Consider the following 23,869-nt stretch of genomic DNA (forward strand, 5'->3'; position numbering starts at 1 on the left):
TTTGGGATAAGTGTTTTTTAGATAGGTGAAATATTTTAAAATGTCAAGGCATGTCAGACTACTTCGAAAGTGGAAAAAAGGCCTCAGGCCCCAGGGGGTTAAATATAACATTGTAGAGCAGTAATTACAATACCGCCATCACACGGCCAGCAGGGGGTGCCTTGGGCAGAGCGGTGGCAGCTGCAGGGACTGCAGGCAGGACAGGCGGGTCAGGCAGAACAGGCCGATCTGGAACAGGCAGATCCGGAACAGGCAAGTAGAGCCAAGTGGATGGGCAAACGGGGTTTATTCAGAGAAGACAGGGCAAACAGGCACGGACTGGCACGAGACTTGACAACATCAATGACCGATCTGGGAAACAGTGGGAGACGCGGACTAATATGGACAGGATACGGTGAACAGAACAGGCCACAGATGAGAACAATTAGGGATGAACACGAGGTAACGAGGTGGGCGTGGCACACATTAGGATCGGACGGAGCGGGGCGTGACACTACATCTCAGTGAACTGCATTTTTATGTCTCTTTGCATTCCAAAAGCAGAAGATGTGAATTCCCAGAAGGCAGGTGAGGTTCCTAACTAAAGAGTTTCAGGAAAGAGGCCTGTTCTTGGAACTTAACTAGTGAATACTTCAGAGAGCACCTCATTCAGCTATGATGGACCGGAGGGAGTAAAAGAATCTATTTCACATATACACACTTTACCTCACAATAAATCCTAGAGTTTACTGCACTGGCTCTTAAGCCATTATTTTATCATTTTATTCTAATCATTAAAGAATGTTATTCTTTTGAATGGAAGCTGTGGTTTGTAGGGAGTTGACTTGGGAAAACATTTAGGGTAGTGCAAATAAAAAATTGCAATCACAGATGTCACATTCCAACAATGACGGAGGCAGAAGCAGGCGTGAGGTCAAAACAGTAAGGAGTTTATTGAAGACACAGGAACAGGGCAAACAAAAGGCAGACTGCGTGAGGTCAAACAAAAGGCAGGCCGCGTGAGGTCAAACAAAAGGCAGACCGCGTGAGGTCAAACAAAAGGCAGACCGCGTGAGGCCAATATATAAGCACTGTATTTCACCAATACATTTTTTCCTTAATTCTCAAATTCATTTTGATATTTGTTTAATGGTTTAACATAAACTTATGTACATATTATTCATTTCCAACAAAAATACTACTTTCAAGCAAGTATGAGCTGAATTGCAATACTTTCAAAAAGAGTTGAACAGAGGGCAAAAAGAAGCGAAGGTAGGGTATTGTATTATAAGTAGAGATGTATTTTTTTTTTAGTCATACATCTTGGCAATTAATGGCGTACCACATGTTGGCCTACACATACTCATCAAGTGGATCAAAGTACTATTTGATTGCGGCCATCTAAAATCTTAAACCTACAGTATTTGGTAAATGGCTCCAGAAGCCTGACAACCACTCTTAAGTGGGTGCTTAAACCTAGTCATACTTTACACTTTCTGCATGCACTGCATGGACCCCCTTCCTTTCCAATAAATAAATAAATAAATACATACATATTCAACTGGCCATTCTTTTATTTTGAATCTGCGCATTACTGAGGCCAATTTGCTGTGCATGCATAGTGCCAGGATAAAACATACCTAACAAAGATTGTAGTAATATGTAATAAGGGATAACAGCTTTAACTAAAGTGTTACAAAAAGTCTTGCATGAAGTTTTCATGTTTTTATATGGAAATCCTTTAGTGTAAGTTTTGGGAATGGAGTGATTGTAAGTTGCTATAGTGGGTGTCTTTGTGCTTTGAAATAGACAGTCAGCCAGGTTTGTGAATTTTATTAGAGGCTCTGGATCACTGCCACCCTGAAATAAGAGCATAAGACATTTACAAATGAGTGGAGGCCATTTGGCCCATCAAGCTCATTTGGGGGAACTTAACTAAGCTTAGAGTTGTTAAAATCTTATCTAGCTCTGATTTAAAGGAAACCAGGGTTTTAGCCTGTACTACACTAACAAGAAGACTATTCCATACTCTAACTACATGCTGTGTAAAGAAGTGCTTTCTCAAATCCATTTTGAAGTGTTCTCCTGCTAATTTCCACCTATGGCCACGACTTCTAGTATTTAAACTAATATTGAAGTAGCCATTTGGCTGAACAGCATCCAGACCTGTTAGAATCTTATACAGATCCAGCCGCTTAAAATTTCCCCACTTTCCATGACAGGTCCTTGACAGGACCTTGACTGGCTCTTGGCTGGTCCTTGACTGTAATGAGATCCCCCACGATGATGTAATGAAAAAGGGGGCCGGCATGATCCACCCCTCAACTCTCTGTGTGTAAAGTACTTGCAATGATCTATCCATCCACCAGGGAGAGCAGTAATCTGAAGTGACTTACCTGAAATCAGGTAAGATACCTGAATCAGGTATTGTAACTCCACTGCAAAAAATGAAAATCTAAGCAAGTACAATTTCCCTATATTTAAACAAAATTCCAATTTCATTAATAAACTTACTACACTGCAATAAATGGCCTGTGAAATTTAGAAATAGTTTCTGTTGTGAGGCAAAGATGGCCTAAAACTGTCAAAATGTGTTTTTAGTCAGTTTATTGATGAAATTACCATTTTATTTTACTTCCCTCTTTGGAGATGAGGCGGTCCCAAGATATGTCCAATACAATAATTACAGGCCTAAACAAAGTATTAAGACTGATATTGTCAAGCAATGAGAGGTATATGAAAATTAATCAGATTTGAAGCCCATTAAGCTTGTTTGGCACAAGATGAAAGATTTCATGCGCAAGGAGGCCAAGCCAGGTACAAAGCAGCAGCATGTCCAAGAGTTATTTTGGGAGAAGAGAGTGACCCAAGATGTGTGTGACAGACTAATTACAGGTCTAAACAAAGTAATAAGGTTGACTGTGGAGAATAAAGGTGTGTTCTTTCTTTCTGTCTGGCTAACAGCCGGATAGGCTGCTGGTGGCTGCACATCCACGGGGGGGGGGGGGGGGTGATGTGTGAATGTGTCATTAACTTCTCTGCTTGGCCACAATGAAACAATGAGACAGATGAGACAGATGTTTGAAGCGGTCAAGGTGAGGTTATTTTTTTAACATAAGAAACACTGCTTTCAGATCATAAGAACATAAGAACTATACAAACGAGAGGAGGCCATTCGGCCCATCAAGCTCGCTTAGGGAGAACTTAACTAATAGCTCAGAGTTGTTAAAATCTTATCTAGCTCTGATTTAAAGGAACTCAAGGATTCAGCTTGCACTATGTTATCAGGAAGACTATTCCATATTCTGACTATCAAGCCAGTCGGTTAAATAAACACTACTAAACAGTCATTACACACTACCAGTCAAAACTGTTGTTGGCATGTAAATTAGAAACCAGAAGACTATAGTGGAAAAAAAGTATGATCGTCTACCAAAAACATTTATACACTGTATAGTCATGACTGACATGCTGAGGCTGGGTTTGAACCAGTGACCCAGGGAACACAACCAGTGACCCAGGGAACACAAGCACACAGGCTTAGCCCACTGAGCCACACAGGGACCCTGAAAGTGCAAATGTTTTTTGCATGAAAATTCACCATAGCAAATACCCTGAGCAAGGAACTGCCCACAAGCACAAGAAAAGTGGTGGGGCCGGGGGCTGGGGGCTGGGGGTGGGGGGTCAACTGAATGTGTGAAAGTCATTAACATCTCTTTTGACTGGTAGTATGTGTGTGTTTGTGTGTGGGTTTGCATAGATCACATTTGAGGACCAAATTGCCCCCAAAGTGTAGTAAAACCTGAAATTTTCCTACTTTTGGGGACATTTTTTGAGGTCCCTATTTGGATAAACACTTTTAAAGCCTCTGATCACAAATTTTTCTGAACACATACAAATCGAATTTCAATGAAAAAGTTGGCCAAAATTTCACATCTGTTCACGACTATACGCTCGGGTGGTGAACAAAAGCACTGGCAAAGTCTTGCATTTCTGAAAAGTTTCAATACGCAGAAAAAGGCTAGTCACATTAGAGCGCTATTTCGTGAAGTCTGGTCCACCATCTAAACGGCTAAATAGAAATAGAAGAAATCACAAGACAGAAAACACTTTAACATCCTCGATCCATCACAAAGCCGGACTCGCCATCAAAACTGTAAGCTCCTCTAAACCCAGCTTATTGTACCTTGATACCTTGTACGTTGCTTTGGATAAGTCTGCTAAATGCTTTAAATGTAAATATAAATATTGTACAGTGTAAAGCCATGTAGCAGAAATGACTTGGGGTCAGTAATCCAGGAGACATGGAGGTGTACAGTAAATATCCATTGTCTTCCCAACATCAGTCACTGAATGGTATTAAAAAAGCACTGGAGAGTTCAAAGCATACAATTCTCATAGTCTAACAGCACCACCAACATTCAGATGTAAATGAGCTTGAGATGTAAATGCATGCTGGCTGACCAGATCACCCCCCCTGGAAAGAAAATATCCCTATTCCCTTTTATTGTCCTTGGTGATTTTAACAGAGTGAATCTACACCAGGAACTTCCTAAATACAGACAGCATATCGACTGCCCCACCAGGGACAACATCACACTGGACACTGGCGTGCACAGATAGAGACGAGGTGGTGCTGAAGCACTTGCCCTTTTGCCCTCAGTCCAAAAAAGTGCCCTTTTGAAAGACGTGATTATTTTTTTTTTTTTAAAGCTGCGCGATTTAAAAAGGTGTGAAAATAATGGCTTGATTTGTGCCCCTTCTTCAAAGACACCCGAACCCTGTCGCTTTTTCACTGTCACCGTGTCACGTGAACACGCTTGCAGTTCATTTGTTGTGAGGCGTGTAGCAGCGGCATGACATAGGACTACTTGGAGTAGGCATAGTAGGCTAACTATAGCGACTGGGAGCCACGGCGGACAACACGGCAGCTCTTTCCCTTCCCAACCAGTCAGGTAACCCATGAATCGAGTGAAATTATTCTGTTTGCCCTCTAAGACCAACCTGCAATTGTTTTGTTGTGAAGTAGCCTGTCAGAAACTGCACATGACAAACTTTGCCAGCTTGCCCCCTCCATCCATCCATATGGATAAACAAAAAAACGACACATTTAAAATGTAACCTAAACCATTTAGGCAACCCCACTCTCCATCAATTCCGACCTTTTTGCATACACTATTGAAAATATCACGTTATGCTATAGGCTACATGCCGTTAGGCAGAGGGCTCTTTTGAGCCCATTTTTCGTTACAAATTTTAGGATGATCTCACGGAAATCTGTGAATAAATACAAAGTTTTCAAACTGAAGTCAGTGACGGGAAGACATCACACTTTTTAGAGATGGAACTGCAGAAAAACCTAAAACCTTGACATGATTATGAATAATAGAATTATGGACGTTTCTCCGTTTTTGTGGATTAGCCTTTCCATAACTAACGTCAACTACTGTCCTACTTTGGTAAGATTGAAATTAATGTCTTTGACTGTCTTTAGTAGGTGTCTCCTGTGAGAAAGTTAGAACACCGTCCAACTGTCTAAAGATGCAGTCTTTAGCCTAACTGGTTGTTACTGACTCAGCGATGCTCGCAGACATTTACGCACTGTGTTGTGACCTGGTTGTGACAGAACAGTGACGTTGTTATTGGTAGTTTGAAGGGTACGGTGTTGGGGGTGCATGTTAAAAGTTTTGAGAAGCACTGGTTAGACATGTTAATTTTTTTTGGTGTAACATATTGGCAACATTAACACATTAATTTGCTAAAGGAAAAATAGGCAGTTCCCAATTGCCTGTGAAAACGACCATTCTGCCCTGTTCTTGTAATGACCACAGTCAGTCTTATTCGTTCTCATACATTTTGGTCTATTTTTAGAGAATGTTTTGAAATAAAAGTCAAATTGCATTTAACCTGTGCGTTTTTTTTATTATAAAAAGAAAAGGTTTTCCACATATGCAAAAAGTGCCCTTTTTTCCCCCTGGAGCACTTGCCCCCCAAAATGTCTGTGCACGCCACTGACACTGGACCACTGTTACACCATTTTAAAAGATGCCTATCGCTCTGTCCCCCGGGCAGCTTTAGGACATTCTGATCACTGTATGGTCCATCTTATTCCAATTTACAGGCAACAGCTTAAACGTGCCAAGCCTGTAGTCAAAACTGTGAAGAAGTGGACCAATGCAGCAAAGCAGAAACTGCAGGACTGTTTTGACTGCACTAATTGGACTGTCTTTGAAGCTGCATCTGATAATCTGGATGAGCTGACAGACACTGTGACATCATACATCAGTTTTTGTGAAGATGTGTGTGTCCCGACCAAGACCTTCTGCACATACAACAACAATAAACCATGGTTCACTCCCAAACTGCAACATCTTCACCAGGCCAAGGAGGATGCCTACAGAAGTGGTGACAGGGCCCTGTACAGGCAGGCCAGGAACACGCTGACCAGTGAGATCAAAGTGGCAAAAAGAAGCTACTCTGAGAAGCTGAAAGAACGGTTCTCAGCCAATGACCCTGCATCAGTGTGGAGAGGCCTGCGAGATATCACCAGCAACAGACGACCCCTACCCCCCGCTGAAGCAAAGACCTGGCAGATGAGCTGAACAACTTCTACTGCAGGTTTGAGATAAACAGATTCACACCCCCCATCCACCCCACTCCAGAGACAATAACCCCCATCACACCTCGTACCCCCCTATCCTCCCCCCTGGAACTCAGAATACACAAAGCGGAAGTGAGCCGGCTGTTCCAGAAACAGAAAACCAAGAAGGCCCCGGGACCAGACGGTGTATCCCCCTCCTGCCTCAAAACCTGTGCTGATCAGCTGGCTCCCATCTTCACCCGCATCTTCAATAGATTCCTGGAGCTGTGTGTAGTTCCCTCGTGCTTCAAACGCTCCACCATTATCACGGTCCCCAAAAAACCCACCATTACAGGACTGAATGACTACAGACCTGTCGCCTTGACGTCTGTGGTCATGAAATCCTTTGAACGCCTGGTTTTAGCCCATCTAAAGGACATTACAGGACACCAGCTGTACCCCCTGCAGTTTGCCTATCGGGCAAACAGGTCGGTGGATGATGCAGTGAATATGGGGCTGCATTATATCCTGCAACATCTGGTCCGTCCAGGAACTTATGCCAGGATCCGATTTGTGGACTTTAGTTCGGCTAAACGAGCATAGATTTTAACGAGCAGTTAAAATCATTTCAGATCCGTCACATCCTGGACACAATCTTCTCCAGCTACCCCCCTCTGGCAGGCGCTACAGATCTGTTTACAAAAACTGTTTACACTCTACCTCGCACCTTAAAATTGCACAGTGTTACTCACCTGTGTATATTTATAATATTTATAATTTTTCACATTTGTATTGTATTTGTATTGTATTGTACTGTATTTGTACAGTATTTCTTGTATACGGTATTTTGTTTTTATAGTGTCACTTATTGTAGAGCTGGGTGATATGGCCTAAAAATAAAATCTCAGATTTTTTCACAAAAAATCTGATTTCCGATTTTAATCGATTCTCCCCTCCCCTACTCAAAATCAAACTACTTTATTTAGCTTTTTTTACTTTAGACCACACCTTTAGGAGCAGTGTGTGGCTCAGTGGGCTAAGCTGTGTGCTTGTAATCAGAAGGTCACTGGTTCAAGCCCAGCCTCAGTATGTCTGCAGCTCCTTGAGCAAGGCCCCAACAGGTGGCCTTCACAGACAACTTATTCTTCAAAGATCAAGTTGAGGGAGGCATAAACACAATTTCCCCACGGGGATCAATAAAGTGTCAGTTATTATTGTGAACACTTTTAGAAAGGTTTCTCTATAGCTTATTTTAAAACTGGCAACAACACAATACACCCTCAAACTTATAAATAAAAGTAATAAGTAATATTGTAATAACAATAGAAAAAAAACACATAATTTTATCATGTCAGCTTAGTATTAAGTAAATACTTTATGCCATTGGGTTTGACATATTATATTACAATTACAATTCCAAATTACAGAAGTAGCAACACCTTTCTTTGGGCACGTGCCATCTTTTCCCCTGTCATTGCCATGTTGTTAGTGAATCTGCTACAGTGTTAATTTACCCGTGAGGAATGGTGCATCGCATTAGTTCCGCATTTGGCGCTTGTGTGTAAAAAAAGTAATAAAATCGATTTCATGAAAACATATCGTCCTGAACTGTAAATTCGAATTAATCAATTAAATTGATTTATCGCCCAGCTCTAACTTATTGTTTGTGTATGAGAGAGTATCAAACTGTGGGAAACTAATTCCTTGTGTGCCCCAGCACACTTGGCGAATAAAAGCTGATTCTGATTCTGATTGCTGCAGCAGGTGAGGATCATGAACTCCCAATGACCTACAAATTCTTTAATCAATCAACAGTTACAGTATCAACAATCAATGGCTGGACAGTTGATACAGGGACAATGATCACAACACACATCAGAACAGCCTTCCCAAAGCCAACAAACTGAACCCTATTGAAAATTTGTGGACTATGCTTAAAATAAAGCACTTTAAAACAAATCAATATACTGTAGGACCAAAGTGCTGTACAAAGGATAAATAAGAATAAGACAATAAACAAACCAATAAAGCATATTAAAATAAAATAAGTAAATAAAATAAATCAAAACAAAAATGAGCTTTTTTAAGTCATAGCAAAGACCATTCAATCATTTAACCCTGTAAAAAGAAAAGTAAAGTTTTTGTAAAGACAGCGCCATCTAATGGTATCACCCTGCAAATGAATGAATGGGCGGGTTTATAGTCAAATATAGGCCCACCCCTAGAAGAAGGGGGGCTCTACCTTTCGGATGGTAATTGGAAGGAACTTGGCTGGGATTTGGCTGCCAGCCAGACTGGAGGGGAAATTTTAAGTGGCTGGATCTGTATACCTGGATCATGTCACCTCTTAGTCTCCTTTGCTCGAGGCTGAACAGATTCAGTTAATCTAACCCAGGGGTGGCCAATCTTATCCGCAAAGGGCCGGTGTGTATGTAGGTTTTTGGGATAACCTGTAGGTCAGCTGTTCAAACCCAGGTGTGAGGACTCTTCAGCCAATCAGTCCTCTAATTAGTAATCTAATTAGGGAGTTGCAGCGAAAACCCGCATACACACCGGCCCTTTGCGGATAAGATTGGCCACCCCTGATCTAACCTCTCCTCAGTAGACATTCCTCTAAGAGCAGGAATCATTCTTGTAGCCCTACGTCGCACCCTTTCCAAGGCAGAAATGTCCTTCTTAAGGTATGGTGACAAAACCTGCACACAATATTTGAGGTGGGGTCTTACCAATGAATTATATAATCGTAGCATCACCTCCCTTGACTTAAACTCCACACACCTAGAGATGTAACCCAACATCCTATTGGCCTTTTTAATTGCTGAGAGTGGGACATGGAAGCATCGACATACACACACTGAGGTCTTTCTCATAATCAGCTACCTTTATTTCAGTGGAACCAATAAAATATCTGTACATCTGTATATCTGTATATTTCTGCTCCATGCCTGGATTACCTTACATTTATCTACATTAAATTTCATCTGCCAGGTATCAGCCCAGTCACTAATTAAATCAAGATCCTGTTGTAGCCTCTGTGCTGCTAGTTCAGTATCTACTACACCCCCTACCTTGGTGTCGTCTGCCAATTTAACCAGTGTATTCTATGTATTGGTGTCAATATCATTAATGTAAATTAGGAACAATAGTGTTCCTAAAATTTAACCCTGCGGTACCCCACTATGAACGCAGGCCCACTGTGACATTGTGCCTCTAATAACTACTCGCTGCTTCCTGTCTGTTAACCAGTTTTTTAGTTCCTAAAATCGCTGCAGCTTTGAGCTTAAGCAAGAGCCTTTTGTGGGGGACAACATCAAAGGCCTTCTGGAAATCTAAGTAGATCACAACGTAGGCCTTTTTGTGATCAATCTACCATTTTCACTTGGATTACAGCTTCTATTACTTTTCCAGTTATGCAAGTTAAACTGATTGGCCTATGTCTAACTGCTGCTTGAAATTGATGTTACATAAGATGGTGAGTCCATCTAGGAAACGCCTTCATAGAAGGGTCAAATTACTGTTTATTTTTTCTCCTGTGGAATGTTCAACCTAGTTTCCTGTGACTGTGACTTCTTCTATGTTGAATGAATATCAGAGAGGATTTGACATCAGCTTGGATTTTGGAAATCAAACAAATTATTGCAACTATAACACAATATAAAGTGTGCAATTTTTGTCTACAAAATTTGTTTTAAGGCCCTTGTTTGACGGTAAGTTTCTTTTTTCATTTTTTGGGAAAAATCTGTATTTGTATTTATGCAAATATTTCATGGCAATAACGTACAATCTGTAACACAACATGTTTTAGAATGCTTTCTGTTGGATAAGTGATTATGCAAAATTGGCATGCACAAAGTTTTGCAAGAGATAAAAAAAAAAAATGTTTGTACATTCTTGCAGGAAAGGAAACATTATGAGTTCCTTTGAGTTCTCCAACAACGGTGTTTTAGAGTGTTACAATTACTTGAAATGTACTGAACCATACTGAATCTCTAAACTGTTCTATGGCGTCATAGAAGTGGCATAAAAAAGAATAAGGAAATAAGGGGGAAACAGGGGGAAAGCAAAAGCTATATGGAAAAAGCAAAAGCAATAGGGAAAAGAAATACTGAAAAAGCAAAAGCAATAGAGAAAAAGCCATAAAGAATAGTATTTTTTTTTACTTGTTTTACTTGCTTGTTCAACATTTATTTTCTTATTCTTTTACTTATAGACTTATTTTCTATCTTGTTTATGACATTCCTATGACTCCATATTGTTCTACATCTTCTCTTCGAACTATCTCTTAAGTGGGTGCTTAAACCTAGTCATACTTTACGCTTTCCACATACACTTTAGTAGACTTCCAGGCTGGGAATGAACTGGGGGACTCCTCTTCCTTGCCTATAAATAAATAAATGAATACATATTCAATGGGGAATTCTTTTATTTTGAATCTGCGCATTACTGAGGCTAATTCACTGCGCATGCAGAGTGCTAGGATAAAACATATACTTAACGAAGATTGTAGTTCTGTATTAGACAAAATCAGTTTATCATGGAAAGTCAATGCAAAATGGAAAGTACCATATCAAAAGTATTGTAACTGGCGCAGTAGAAAAGCGTGCAAAACTTTTGCGCAGATGAAACTCATTTCGAGGAGTTGCAGTGCCTTACCATTTTTCAGATGTTATTTGAACAAAAAATATTTGTTCAAAATACATATACAGTTGTGCCTGCAGTTCACGAACACAATCCGTTCCAGGAAAGTGGTCGTGAACTAATTTGTACACTAACCAAGGCAATTTTCCCCCAAAGAAAGCATTGAAATTTGATTGATTCGTTCAAATGCCTACCAAATAATTATTTTTGTTAATTAATTTTCTGTTTAAAAAATTAAATGAAAAACACACTATAGTGTGGCGATGGGCGGACCGATGCATCGCGGGGGCAGAGAGAGACAGTGAAGATTTGCTTGCCGGGCAAATCACGCTTTTTGTGCGTACCCGGTCCGATCCTCGCATGTATTTAGCGTATGTAAATCTTCTACCATGTGCAGGTTGTAGTTCGGCATCTGATGTCAGACCATAGGTCGAGCAGGGACCAGGAAATCAGGAGCAGGGAGATGTAGGATCAGGAACCAGAGGTTTATTAGGGAAAAACAGCCAGACGAGGTACAAAATGGTAAAAGACTTCAATGATAAGACTGGGGAAACATACTCGAACGCAGACTGAAATACACAGGATCAATTGGAATTCACAGGAAACAGCTGATGACATCGGGATTTCACACGAGTTTAATGAGGGGGGCGTGGCACATGGGAGGATCAGACGAGCAGGGCGTGACATCTAATTGTTACTTACTATCCCCTTGAACCATTTTTTAGAGTGGAAGGTTGATTTGAACCACTTTTAGGTATCACTTATCAATGTTGACATGCCGCTAGTGGCCCTCACTTTCCGAACCGCATGCCTCCGAAATGAGCTGTTAAATATTGTGGTGTCGGACGGACCGAGGCATCGCAGGAGCAGAGGGAGACATGGAGACTTGCTTGCCAGAGAGAACATGCTCTTTATTGGTAGTCTTGAAAAGGACTACATCTGGTACCCAACAAGCACCGAACCAATTACGCATAGGAAACACAAGGCTGTCAGACGCCAAACTGTAAGATGCATACACATAGGGGTCGCACCGGGTACACACAAGACACGGGTAAACACATGCACAACAATTAGGAAATGTAACCATTAACCTTAACAACAACAACACAACAAGAGCTATTTACAACTTGCACGCAGGGCATGCTAGGATATGTCCCCCGCTGGTGCTACATTGACCCCTCCTCAGAGGTCGACTGTCCTGGCAACCAACACCCCCAGTCCCCATCTCAGAGATGATGGGGCAGGTCACTCCCTGAACGCTGGCGTGGCTAGTTGCTTGGCGGTGCTGGCATGTCGTTTCCCTGCCGGCGCCGACCCTTCTTCCACGCCTTAAGGGGATCTAGCACAGCTTCCAGTGGGTCCACATCCAGCAAGTCCCACAGCCAGGCTCCCTTCTCTGGAGACACCCAGCGCAAGGGGCTGCTGGAGACTTCCGGTGGTGCAGCCTCCTCCTGGCCCCGGCCCTTCTTTCTAGCCTGCTTAGGGCAGGGGTGTTGTGAAGCAGGCAAGTCCGGTCACGAGGCCTCCTGCTCGCAGGGTCATACGGCCCTGCACAGTAGCAGCCACTCGTCCTGCTCCTGGGCTAGCTGGGCCTCCAGAGCACGACACGCCTCCTCTTGGCCACGCAGCGTGACCTCTGCCTCTCGCAGCCTATGGTGTTCCTCAGCTAACTGGGCCTCCAAGCCGCAACACGCCACCTCCCGGCCGAGCAGCGCCATTTCGCGGCCCCGTAATGCCACTTCCGGCGGCCGCGCTCCTTCTCCCAGCTGCCAAACTTACCACGCAGCTGCTCCAGCTCCATGGACTTTCGCAGCCACTCCTGGCATTGGTGGTTCCGCTCCCGCTGCTCATCAAGCTCACGGTGCTCTTTAGTGAGCTGGGCCTCCCAGCTGTGGCACATCTCCTCCCGCTCCAACAGATCAGCCTCCGCCCACTGCCTCTGCTGGTTGTGCTCGCAGCTGGAGTCGTACCGCGGCTTCTCGTCACTGACAAGTGGGGAGCCCTTGATAGCCAGTGAGAGGCTTGAGTCTGCTGTAGTGCCTGCCCTCCTCGGTCACCAATGTCATCTTCGCCGAGGTTTTGGCGGGCAGGCAGGAGCGGCTTCATGGCGCGCTGCGTGAGTCCAGTGTGTCCTGGATGGAGTGGATGGTGCTTCTGTTTCCCCGGCGTCCCTTGCTCATCTGGCAGAGGCTCTGGTGCAAGCTTCTGGGCAGTGGTGAGCCCGGTGCCCTGCTCTCTCACAGCACCAGCAGACGAGCTTCTCATTCCTTGTGGGGTCCCGGCGCTTCTCTGATGCCTTGAGGTCTGCCAGGCTGGAGCAAACTTACCAGACGATGGTGATCAGTACCCACTCCAGCTGCACCAACAGGATTGCTTCCAGGATCCCACCAGTATGGCATCGAGTGGACCGAGGCATTGCAGGAGCAGAGAGAGAGAGAGAGAGACACACACACACACTCACACGGAGACTCACTTGCTTGGGAGAACACACTCTTTATTAGCAGTTCTGAAAAGGACTACATCAAGCACCCAACAAGCACCGAGTCAATTAAGCATAGGAAACACAAGGTTGTCAGACGCCGAACTGTAAGATGCATACACCATGGGAGATTAACGTAAGCTTAATAACACACGGGGGTCGGAATGGGTAAACACAAGACATGGGCAAACACACATGCAACAATAAGGAAATGTAACCATTAACATTAAGAACAACACAACAACGGCTATTTACAACTTGTACACAGGGCATGCTGGGACATGCTCCCCGCCGGTGCTACAATATGTACTCTAATATTTCAACATTTGGCCAGATGGGGCCAGATGACATTGCTGTAGGAATTGAACAGCTCAAATGGGGATGGTTTCCCACCAATGTTCAAGGGAATTGATTATGAATTAATTAATGATTAATTCATACACAATTAAATAGGGAATATTAGGTGGTATCACTACTCAGTCTAAGATAGCTGCCCGTCCACCGGGTCAGCTTCTCTCTGTAACCTAGCGACTCAGCTCTTGGCCAAAGAGAGAGTCTCGCGATACTTGAGGACGCGAGTGGGACTTCAAAGCTCAGTAACGGGATTCAGACCAATAAAGTGACTTATTGTAAGCACAGAGAGGGAGATTTAAAATGTGAACAGCATGCGTTTATTCTAATACTACACTAAAACAGGACAAACATTAAACATAACATAATACATACAAACACAATAACGAATTTACGGAAAATGGATTTACAGTAGGAAACAGTGATCAGCTTTGATTAAATACTGTTCTGCAACGGCAAGCCTAGGATCTAAACAGGCAACCCAGATTTCAGTGTAAATCAGCCGGTACTAGTTGCCTATGAGAGAGTTGACGGTGAGTTTACGTGATTGCAGCGGGGATCAGCTTTATCTTTTGTTGAAACTCGCGGCGGAGAGGCTTCGTAGTTTCGATGGTAGATTTAATCTTCTCCGCGCGTAGTTTCTCCCGCAGTCTTGGATTGGAGGCTTCGTGTTTTCTTCTCCTTTTTCGATGACTTCTCCTCCTTCCTTTTTTTCCGGGTGTGAGGTTTTTATGCCCCGTGGGCTCCATGAATATTCATGACCCAGGGTCCGACTCATACCCAATGAGAATTGGTACCTGGATCCGAAGGGCCGGTTGCAGGCTCCCCGAATGGCACCATAGATTTATGGTGGTCTTTGGCCAAATTTTGTGCTGATTTTAATTCAGTAATTTAGCTTTGGATAGGTTCAATTGTGTAGTAATCCGTCCCCGGATTCACATTCGGACATAATTTAGGATGACATTGATACCAAACCTGATATTCCACCTTTGATCCAAACCTTTGCTAATTTTCATTGATTAATTTATAATTCCTCTTATGAGGTGCATGCTTATTATTGCCATCAATGTACAGAATACATGGCTAGGTGGCATATCTCACAGCTGTGACAAGTTCAGGTATATTTTACTGAAGCTGTACCCCATTGCATACAGTGTGTCCTAATTAAGGATGGCTTGGGTAACTTTCTTTACTTCAGTAAAAGAACAGGGTTGATTATACATTGCCAAATTATAAAATGTAGCAAATCGGGCTATTAAAAAGGGGTTCAGTACACAAGTTTTCACATACATTGCATAGTCTCTTTCAGACAAAGGGAGGCAGGAAAAGAGCGCGAATCTCTGATTTACGACTGTAAGGCATAGATAAGCAACCGCATTTCTACCCCTTCCCCCCCCCTTTTGGTGAGGGGTGGGGGCCTTCCTTAGTTCTATTAACTAAATAACTATGTGCTCAAACATTTCTACCTACTTGGTTACACCACTTAAACTCATTTCCCCTATTCTCTGAGAGAGGTGTGAGCACGTGGTTGGATAACCCCAGTGTTTACCTATCTGTGCATATATATATATATATATATATATATATATATATATATATATATATATATATATATATATATATATATATATATATATATATATATATATGTATATAATTGTCCAAGTGGTGAAGATACAATGGGACATTCATAAGAGGAATAGAAGACAATGGTGACTGACACATACACATCCACCAAGTTTACAGTAATGATGCCAAATAATAGTGAGGATAACACACAATCAAATACACAATAGATGGCATATGATTTTAGCTTTGTCCCACTCCAGAGAGATGCAGGATCTCCCCCCCTTTCCACTATCTGGGTCCTCCGTTTGAGGGCCATAAACATTGGAATGCGGGCTTCGGCTTCCTGGAGAGGGGCCCTGGGTCAAAGAGGTACGGAGGGAGATCTTGGCATGGCCGACTCACTCCCTCAGCGGCCATAAAATACTGGCTGTGGGGCCTGCGTGATCCTACATTGCAATGGGCACAAATGCAACACATCGTGAAAGGATGTGATGTAAGAAAGATGTTAACATCATTTTAAAATAATAAAGAAAAGATTTCATAATTTAAAATAAGACTAACATCATTACGGGTACAGTTTCACAACTAAACATAACAAAAAAAAAACTTATCCATATGATAAACTGATTTTGTCTAATACAGAACTACAATCTTCATTAGGTATATGTTTTATCCTGGCACTATGCATGCTCAGCAAATTGGCCTCAGTAATGCTCGGATTCAAAATAAAAGAATGCCCCGTTGAATATGTATTTATTTATTTATTTGGAAAGGAAGGGGGTTCCCCCTTCCCCAGCCCATTCTCAGCCTGGAAGCCTACTAAAGCGCATGTGTGAAGCGTAAAGTATGACTAGGTTAAAGCACCCACTTAAGAGTGGTTGTCAGGCTTTTGAAGCCATTTACCAAATACTGTAGGTTTAAGATTTTAGATGGCCGTGATCAAATAGTGTTTTGATCCACTTGATGAGTACGTATAGGCCAACATGTGGTACACACCATTAATTGCCAAGTGTCATGTATAGGCAAGCAGTCAAGCGGGGAAGCAGGCGAGCAAGCCGGGAATACTCAAAAAAGGGGATTTATTCCGGGCAGACAAGCAGACGAACAGCAAACATCATGACAATACAATGACGGATCTGGGGAATACTGACTGAGACATGGACTAAATACGAAAGACAGGCTGAACTGAACAAGCAACAGGTGATCACAATCAAGAAGTAACACGAGGTAACGAGGTGGGCATGGCACACACGAGAATCGGATGAGCCGGGCGTGACAAAACCCCCCCAAAGGCACGCACACCGGGCGCGCCTGTGGGGAGGCGATGGACGAGATGAGGGAACAGGACCTGAAAGACAAAACCCAAAAAGAGGGGCCGCAGGCGACAGGGAGGCACGAGCAGGAGGGGACCACGCAGGGGGCAAGGAGATGGACAGAGGGACCGACAGAGGAGACAAGGAGGGAACAGGAGGGGACACTGGTGCAGGCAGGCAGGAGGGGCAAGCCGCGGCAGGCGACAGCACAGCTGGAGCTGGGGAAGGCGCCGTCCGACACCAAGCCGGAGCAGAGGGACCCGGAGGCGGCCGACGAGGCGCCGTCGGAGGGACCGCAGGAGGGCGACTAGGCACCGGAGGGGGACCCAGAGGCGACAGCCGAGCCGGAGCCGTAGGACCCGCAGGCAGCCACCGAGCCACAGCCAGGGGACGCACGGGCGAGTCAGGGGGCAGGGCGGGTGGGATCCTGGCCCTGCGCCTGTGTCCTCTCCCTTTTCAGGACACTGACAGGCGGGGATCGACCTCGCCGGGCCGAGGGCAGAGGAGTCATGAGGGAGGTCCCCGAGGGGTCCCGCTCGATCTCCTCCTTCTCCAAGGAGGAAGGAGTGGTGGTCAGACTGTCTGGGATCTCCTCGGGGACTGGGACCCGGGCTGGGGGGACTGGAGCAGGGACCAGGACAGGCAGAGACTGGGCCGGGGCATCAGGCGCAGGCAAAGCCAGAGCAGGAGTCACGGGAGCCGCAGCGGGTGGAGGCTCGGGCAGAACAGGGGGCGTGGCGGCAGGCGGTGCAGCTGTAGCCGCGGGCGTGGCGGCAGGCGGTGCAGCCGGAGAGACAGGCAGGATGGGCGAGCCGGGCTTAGACAGGCAGGATGGGCGAGTTGGGCGGAGCGGCGTCAGCAGGCAGGGCCGCGGGCAGAGCGCCGGCATCAGCGGGCACCTCGGGCGTGCGGCCAGCAGGGGGCGCCACGGGCAGAGCGACGGCAGCAGCAGCAGGCGGTGCCGCGGGCATGGCGGCGGCAGCAGCAGGCGGGAGGTCGGGCACTTCAGCCAGCGCATCCAGTTCCGGCGCTTCCCGGAGTTGCTGGGTCCCTTTAAGGGACCGCGGGACAGCGTCCACTACCGCGCGTATCCCTCCTTGGCCCAGGCGTGCTGCCCGAAAGTTATACGCCTCCAAAGGCGACAGCGTGGCTGAGATGATCCCCGGGGGCTGCTGTGTCAGGAGGGGTTCCTCCTGACATTCCGCGGGGAGAGTGGCTGCGGAGAGACAGCAAGCCCCCACGAAGATTGTCGGGGTGGCGTCCTCTCCTTTTCCCCTATGCCTTCTTTCTGCAGCTGGGGCAGGTCGGTGGAGGCGGGGTTGCCTCCAAGAAGGTGTGCGGTTGGAGTTGCCTCTCCACGAATCCTTCGACCAGCTGCTGGAGGTTTTCGCGCACGTTGGCGATTACGTGCATGCCTGTGAGCGGAGTCATCCCCTGAAGGAGGCAGCCGCTCTTGCTGGCTAGTTGCCATAGCCCAGGGTCCTCACGGACCTCGGGTTGGGACAGCCAGTACAGCATCTCATCCAGCAGCTTGAGGCGGCTGTCCTCAAGCTGCGGAGATCCGTCATTCTGTCACGTATAGGCAAGCAGGCGAGTGGGGAAGCAGGCGAGCAAGCCGGGAATACTCAAAAAAGGGGGTTTATTCCGGGCAGACAAGCAGACGAACAGCAAACATCATGACAATACAATGACGGATCTGGGGAATACTGACTGAGACATGGACTAAATACGAAAGACAGGATGAACTGAACAAGCAACAGGTGATCACAATCAGGAAGTAACACGAGGTAACGAGGTGGGCGTGGCACACACGAGGATCGGACGAGCCGGGCGTGACAACAAGGTGTATGATTAAAAAAAAATACATCTCTACTTATTCAGATTAATCAGAAGAAATTCTTGTGAAATAGCAATTTTTATAGAAATTTGGGTGGGTGAGGAAGCCCAATGTGACATTTTCAATGTAAGCCTCTGAGTGGGGACACAGAGAAAAATATGCTTTTGTTGAGAAATATTTATGTCAGCTGTTATTTTCACTGCACTGTGTTGTAGCAAGATTCATCTATAACCACATGCCCAGTACATTGTCATGACCTTGGAATTCATCCCAGGAAGCAGAGGTCATTGCTTGTACAGTTGGAAGTTTGTTGGGTTTTAGGAAGATGGATTCAGTTGAATAAATAATATGTCTCTTAATTTGTTATTTTTTTTTTAGGAAAAGAATACAATGGCTGATAATGTGTCCTTCGATTATGACTACAATGGATATGATGTTTTGGATAAATTACATACAGAAGCAGAAGAAATGAAAAATTTAATGTACATGTACACAGGGATGTATGGCATCACCATTCTCTTGGGAGTACCGTTAAATATCCTGGTCATCATCACTCTTTTCCGTAGAATTGGGAATTATGAAGCTGCCATCTGGCTCTTGGGCATGGCCATCTCAGACCTGATCTTCTGCCTGTTCCTGCCATTTCACATTGTCTCTGCATGGGACAACTTCACCTGGAGGTTTGGGTGGATACTCTGCAAGCTGATTTCGATTGTGACATTCACATCCATGTATTCAATGGCCTTCATTCTTAGCTTCATGAGCCTGGAGCAGCTGTTCTTCAACAAATTTTCTTGTACTAGCTGCAGGTTTAATGCATCAAAACTCATGTTACTGATTTCTTGGTTTGCTGCAGCTATCCTGAGCTGTCCATCCCTGCTGTTCAGAGTAGTTCAGCACAGGAAGAATGGGGAGGTGTGCATGGACAATTATGAGAACGTATCCACCGAGCAGGCAGCCTCACAGGGACTAAAGAGAAAAAGCACTGTTCTGTACATGCGATTAATTTTTGGATTCATACTCCCAGCAGCTTCAGCAGCCATCTGTTGTTGCTTATTGGTCTTGAAGAGGAACAGTTTCAGAACCCAGTCATCTGTGGATTATCGCATCAGAAAGGCCCTGGTCATTGGCCACTGCTTGTGCTGGCTGCCTTGTCTATTTCTGCCACTCTGGCAGCACCACTCAACTACAGATATTTCTGCCATTTTCGCAATTATCATACCTGTTAGCAATGCACTTGCAGCCATAAGCGCGTGTATCAAGCCTATCAGCTACATCATTATTGGCAAGCATTTTTGCTTTCCCTGGATGAAGGATGATTGCACCACAACCCGGAATGGGGAGATTGAGATGGCTGATTTAAAATAGATATTTCTCCAAATTTCTTTTCCTTTAAATTTTTTCTTACTGTTTGTGAAAGAATCAATTGGTTGAGGAACATATACACGAATTATGTGTTATCTGCTGTAATGTGTTATTTTCTGCATCCATTAACCAGTGGGTCAGCCAATGGCCTAGTTTAGGTGTGCTTATAGCCAAAGCAACCATTCATTTTCCGGCCTCTGAAGTAAAACTGAATGTCTTAAAGTCAATACATTGAAGCAAATATATATTTTGCCATGGTTGCCACTGCTTTGACTACTTTGATACATATGAGGGAGTGTGGCTACATGAAAAAGACTGACAGTTCTGGGACATCAAGTGGAGGAAGCTGTTGTGTCACTGTGGAGTCATGCATTACCAAAAAAGGACCTGAAAAAAGTGAGACCCTGAATGTAATCCTCATAGTACTGGTGTACAGACTGGCCATGACATCCAGCAACATAGGGTGAATCCCGCACAGTCTCAGGATGTCCCACAAATTAGCCCGATCAACTGAGTCAAACGCTCTATGAAAATCGACATACCGGCACTGAGAGCACTGAAGTTGCCGCAGTCCCAGAGATCACCTTTCCTTTTCCAGATAGGGACAAGAAGTTACATTCTTTAGTCTGTTGGGAGTACTCCTGTCTCCCAAATGAAAGCAAGGATTGCTTGCAATGCCAGGAGAACAGCTTTACCACCACATATCCCTGTGGCCTTCCCTACTCCGAGCTGGTTCACCCCCCATGCAAACTCAGTGAGGTTGGGTGGTTCACAGCTAATCAAAGGATCAGCCCCAAGATGTCTAAAGTCCTAGCTAGAGCATCAACCTTAAAAATGTTTTGAGCCTGGTTTTAAAGGTGGCAATATTTGGTGCATTTCTTATCTCCTCCGGGAGATATTCCAGTTATGAGCTGAAAGCCATTTAGCCTTGCTGACTTTTCATTCTTGACATTATTAGCTGACCAGCTGCTAATGATCTTAGCAGCCTTTTAGGTTCATATTCATTCAGATTGTCTGTAAAGTATGTAAACTGGGTCAAGACCATTCAGTGATTTGTAAACAAAAAGTAGCACCTTGAAGTAGATTGTAAAAGCAACTGGAAACCAGTCTAAGGAGTGAAGGACTGGAGTAATGTGTTCTTTGTCCCAATTAACATTCTAGCAGCAGCATGTAGGATGAGCTGGAGCAGTCTCAAGGATTTTTTGGGAAGTCCATACAGGACAGAATTACAATAACCCAAGCGACTGGAGATGAAGGCATGAATAAGTTTTTTCAAGGTCATACTTTGACAACAGGTTTCTGATTTTAGAGATGCCCATATGGAAAAGTTTTATTAAAATAACAAATGACTCTTACATTTTACCAAAATCATGTAAGCTTTTGATATGACACTCAAATAAACAAGCAGTTAATATCAACTTAATCTGTCATTTGACATATGTCCTTTATTATGAAATACATATGAAATGAATGTACCATCAAATGTGTAAGTCCTACATTCATGTACAATTGATATTAAATGCATGTGTCATTTGTCATACGGTATATGTCCTTTATTCATAGAAATACTTATTATATTCATGTTTTGTCAAACATGTACAATGGATTATCTGAATGTTTTGTCAGTATTACTTTTTATGTGTGATAACTGAACTCAATTGAATCATGGACAGTGGTTCCACACAACTAGACTGATTATTTTGAACATTTTTAGTTGATGCATTCAGTTTGTGTTCTGAGAATATTACATGAATTGTCTCATGTCTAATTAAACCAACTAAATGTGGAGGCATCAAGCATGTCTTATTAGAATAATATAAAAGTGATATACATTTTTCGTTAAGAAAAAACCAGCAATAAACATATGTTTCCTACCAAAGGCTAATCCTCTGTGCCTGTGATCAGAAGTTTGGTGGTCCAAGCCCGGCTTTGCGTGTCTGTGGGTCCTTGAGCAAGACTTGTGTGAACTTTTAAAAAATCATGTGTTGTCATATATAAGAAAAATGTTTTATAGTCTAATGTGAACCATGTGTGTTTTTTCATATGGGTGTTAAAAGGAGATCTTAGTTATGGCTGTAGCAGTGAGAGAATGGCTTCGTTCATTGTCATGTCATGAACAAGTACATGGTCAATAACTGTTGCTCAGATGTCATCGGTAATTTGATGATGTCATCATCCTCCTCTTCTTCTTACCCCTTGACTGTGAAACATAGTCATTATAGCAAACTTGCTTTTTGTTATTATAATGTTAAAGTTTTAAAAGTTTTGAGTACAAACTAATATTTATTGCCTTGTTCAATAATTGTGCACGTCTGAACTCAGTTTACAGCAAATACAAACAAGTAATGGATGAATAAATAATTAACCAATAAATGTAAGAGATCTTGAAAATGTTCAGTCAGTAAGAAGTGTTTGCTTCTGTTTGGTTACTTCAGAAAGTGTGGAAGGCACCCTGACTGAAAACAATGTGGTTGCACATATACACATAGCCAGACATTTCATGTATTTCGGAAGCCAATGATTCAGGTTAAAACGATTGGTTGTTTTGTATGAATGGGGGCCTGTATCACAAAGCCAAACACTACATCAAGCCAATCACTACATATACTATACTGAGCAGTCAAACACCTGAAACCACTACCACTATACAGTACACTCACCTAAAGGATTATTAGGAACATCATACTAATACAGTGTTTGACCCCCTTTCGCCTTCAGAACTGCCTTAATTCTACGTGGCATTGATTCAACAAGGTGCTGAAAGCATTCTTTAGAAATGTTGGCCCATATTGATAGGATAGCATCTTGCAGTTGATGGAGATTTGTAGGATGCACATTCAGGGCACGAAGCTCCCGAAAAAAGGTTATGTGGTACATTGGGAGGAGCTTAAAGCTCTCTCCCATCTATGACGTCATAAGCGGGATGTGGGCGTATCCTTTGTTCTGATTGGTCGGGGGGAGGGGCTTTGGCCAAATGGTATCATACATGCTTATGCCACGTGTTGCCGATAGGGGGTCGTATGGTTTGGGGTTGTTAAACTTTAATAGAATAAAAATACATTACATGTATTTTATTAATGTGTTATTTTTAATTACGTTTTAAGGAATAATAAAACATATAGCAGGATGAATGTAAGCTAGGGCAAAACTTTAGTGTTACATTTAAAAGAAAGAAAGAAAAGCAGGCGGAATTTAAACAAGTAGAGACATGCCCCAGCGAAACACCGTATTTTAAGCACAAACGACACAAGTCCCAAACTTTTAACTTTTAAAAGAAAGAAAGAAAAGCAGACGGAATTTAAACAAGTAGAGACATGTCCGAGCGAAACACCGTATTTTAAGCACAAACGACACAAGTCCCAAACTTTTAACTTTTAAACAAGCACAAAAGAGCAAATGCGAAACAAGCACAAACATTTTAAACCTATTACATTTAACCAACGTGTTTAAAGAAGAAGAAGAAAAACTTTTAGCGATATTTACCAGTGTTAGGTTGAAGAAAACATTTAACCAGCAAACATTTTAGCCCCGCAGCTCGGCCGTACGTGGCCTGTCAGTTCGAATGTTCCGCGTGAAATGGGTGATCGCGGGGGGGAAGGCGAGGGGCGTAAACACGTTAAAAATGGCGACGGCTGAACCAATGGACGTATGTCCGCGTGGGTTCGAATCCCACCCCAGCTAAATCCTTGTGTGGGATTCAATAGAATTATAAAGAACATACAATGAATAGAGGAAAAGGAGAATATAGCTTAAAGCAG

At 43.7% G+C, this 23,869-nt stretch overlaps 1 protein-coding gene across 1 annotated transcript; it reads left to right on the forward strand.

Moving 5' to 3' along the window:
• The first annotated feature begins 10,028 nt into the window (after positions 1–10,028).
• Positions 10,029–21,649, forward strand: LOC111840023 (chemerin-like receptor 2). The gene is made up of 2 exons (XM_023804409.2): positions 10,029–10,266; positions 19,125–21,649. The coding sequence occupies exon 2, from the start codon at positions 19,137–19,139 to the stop codon at positions 20,112–20,114; it is 978 nt and encodes a 325-aa protein (XP_023660177.1). The 5' UTR covers positions 10,029–10,266; positions 19,125–19,136; the 3' UTR covers positions 20,115–21,649.
• The last annotated feature ends 2,220 nt before the right edge of the window (positions 21,650–23,869 follow it).

This window comes from Paramormyrops kingsleyae, chromosome 2, assembly GCF_048594095.1.
Source record: "Paramormyrops kingsleyae isolate MSU_618 chromosome 2, PKINGS_0.4, whole genome shotgun sequence".
Taxonomy (NCBI): domain Eukaryota; kingdom Metazoa; phylum Chordata; class Actinopteri; order Osteoglossiformes; family Mormyridae; genus Paramormyrops; species Paramormyrops kingsleyae.

Bases quoted from the DNA above. Each gene is read 5' to 3' on its own strand.
- LOC111840023 (XM_023804409.2), top strand. From the start codon at position 19,137: ATGGCTGATAATGTGTCCTTCGATTATGACTACAATGGATATGATGTT.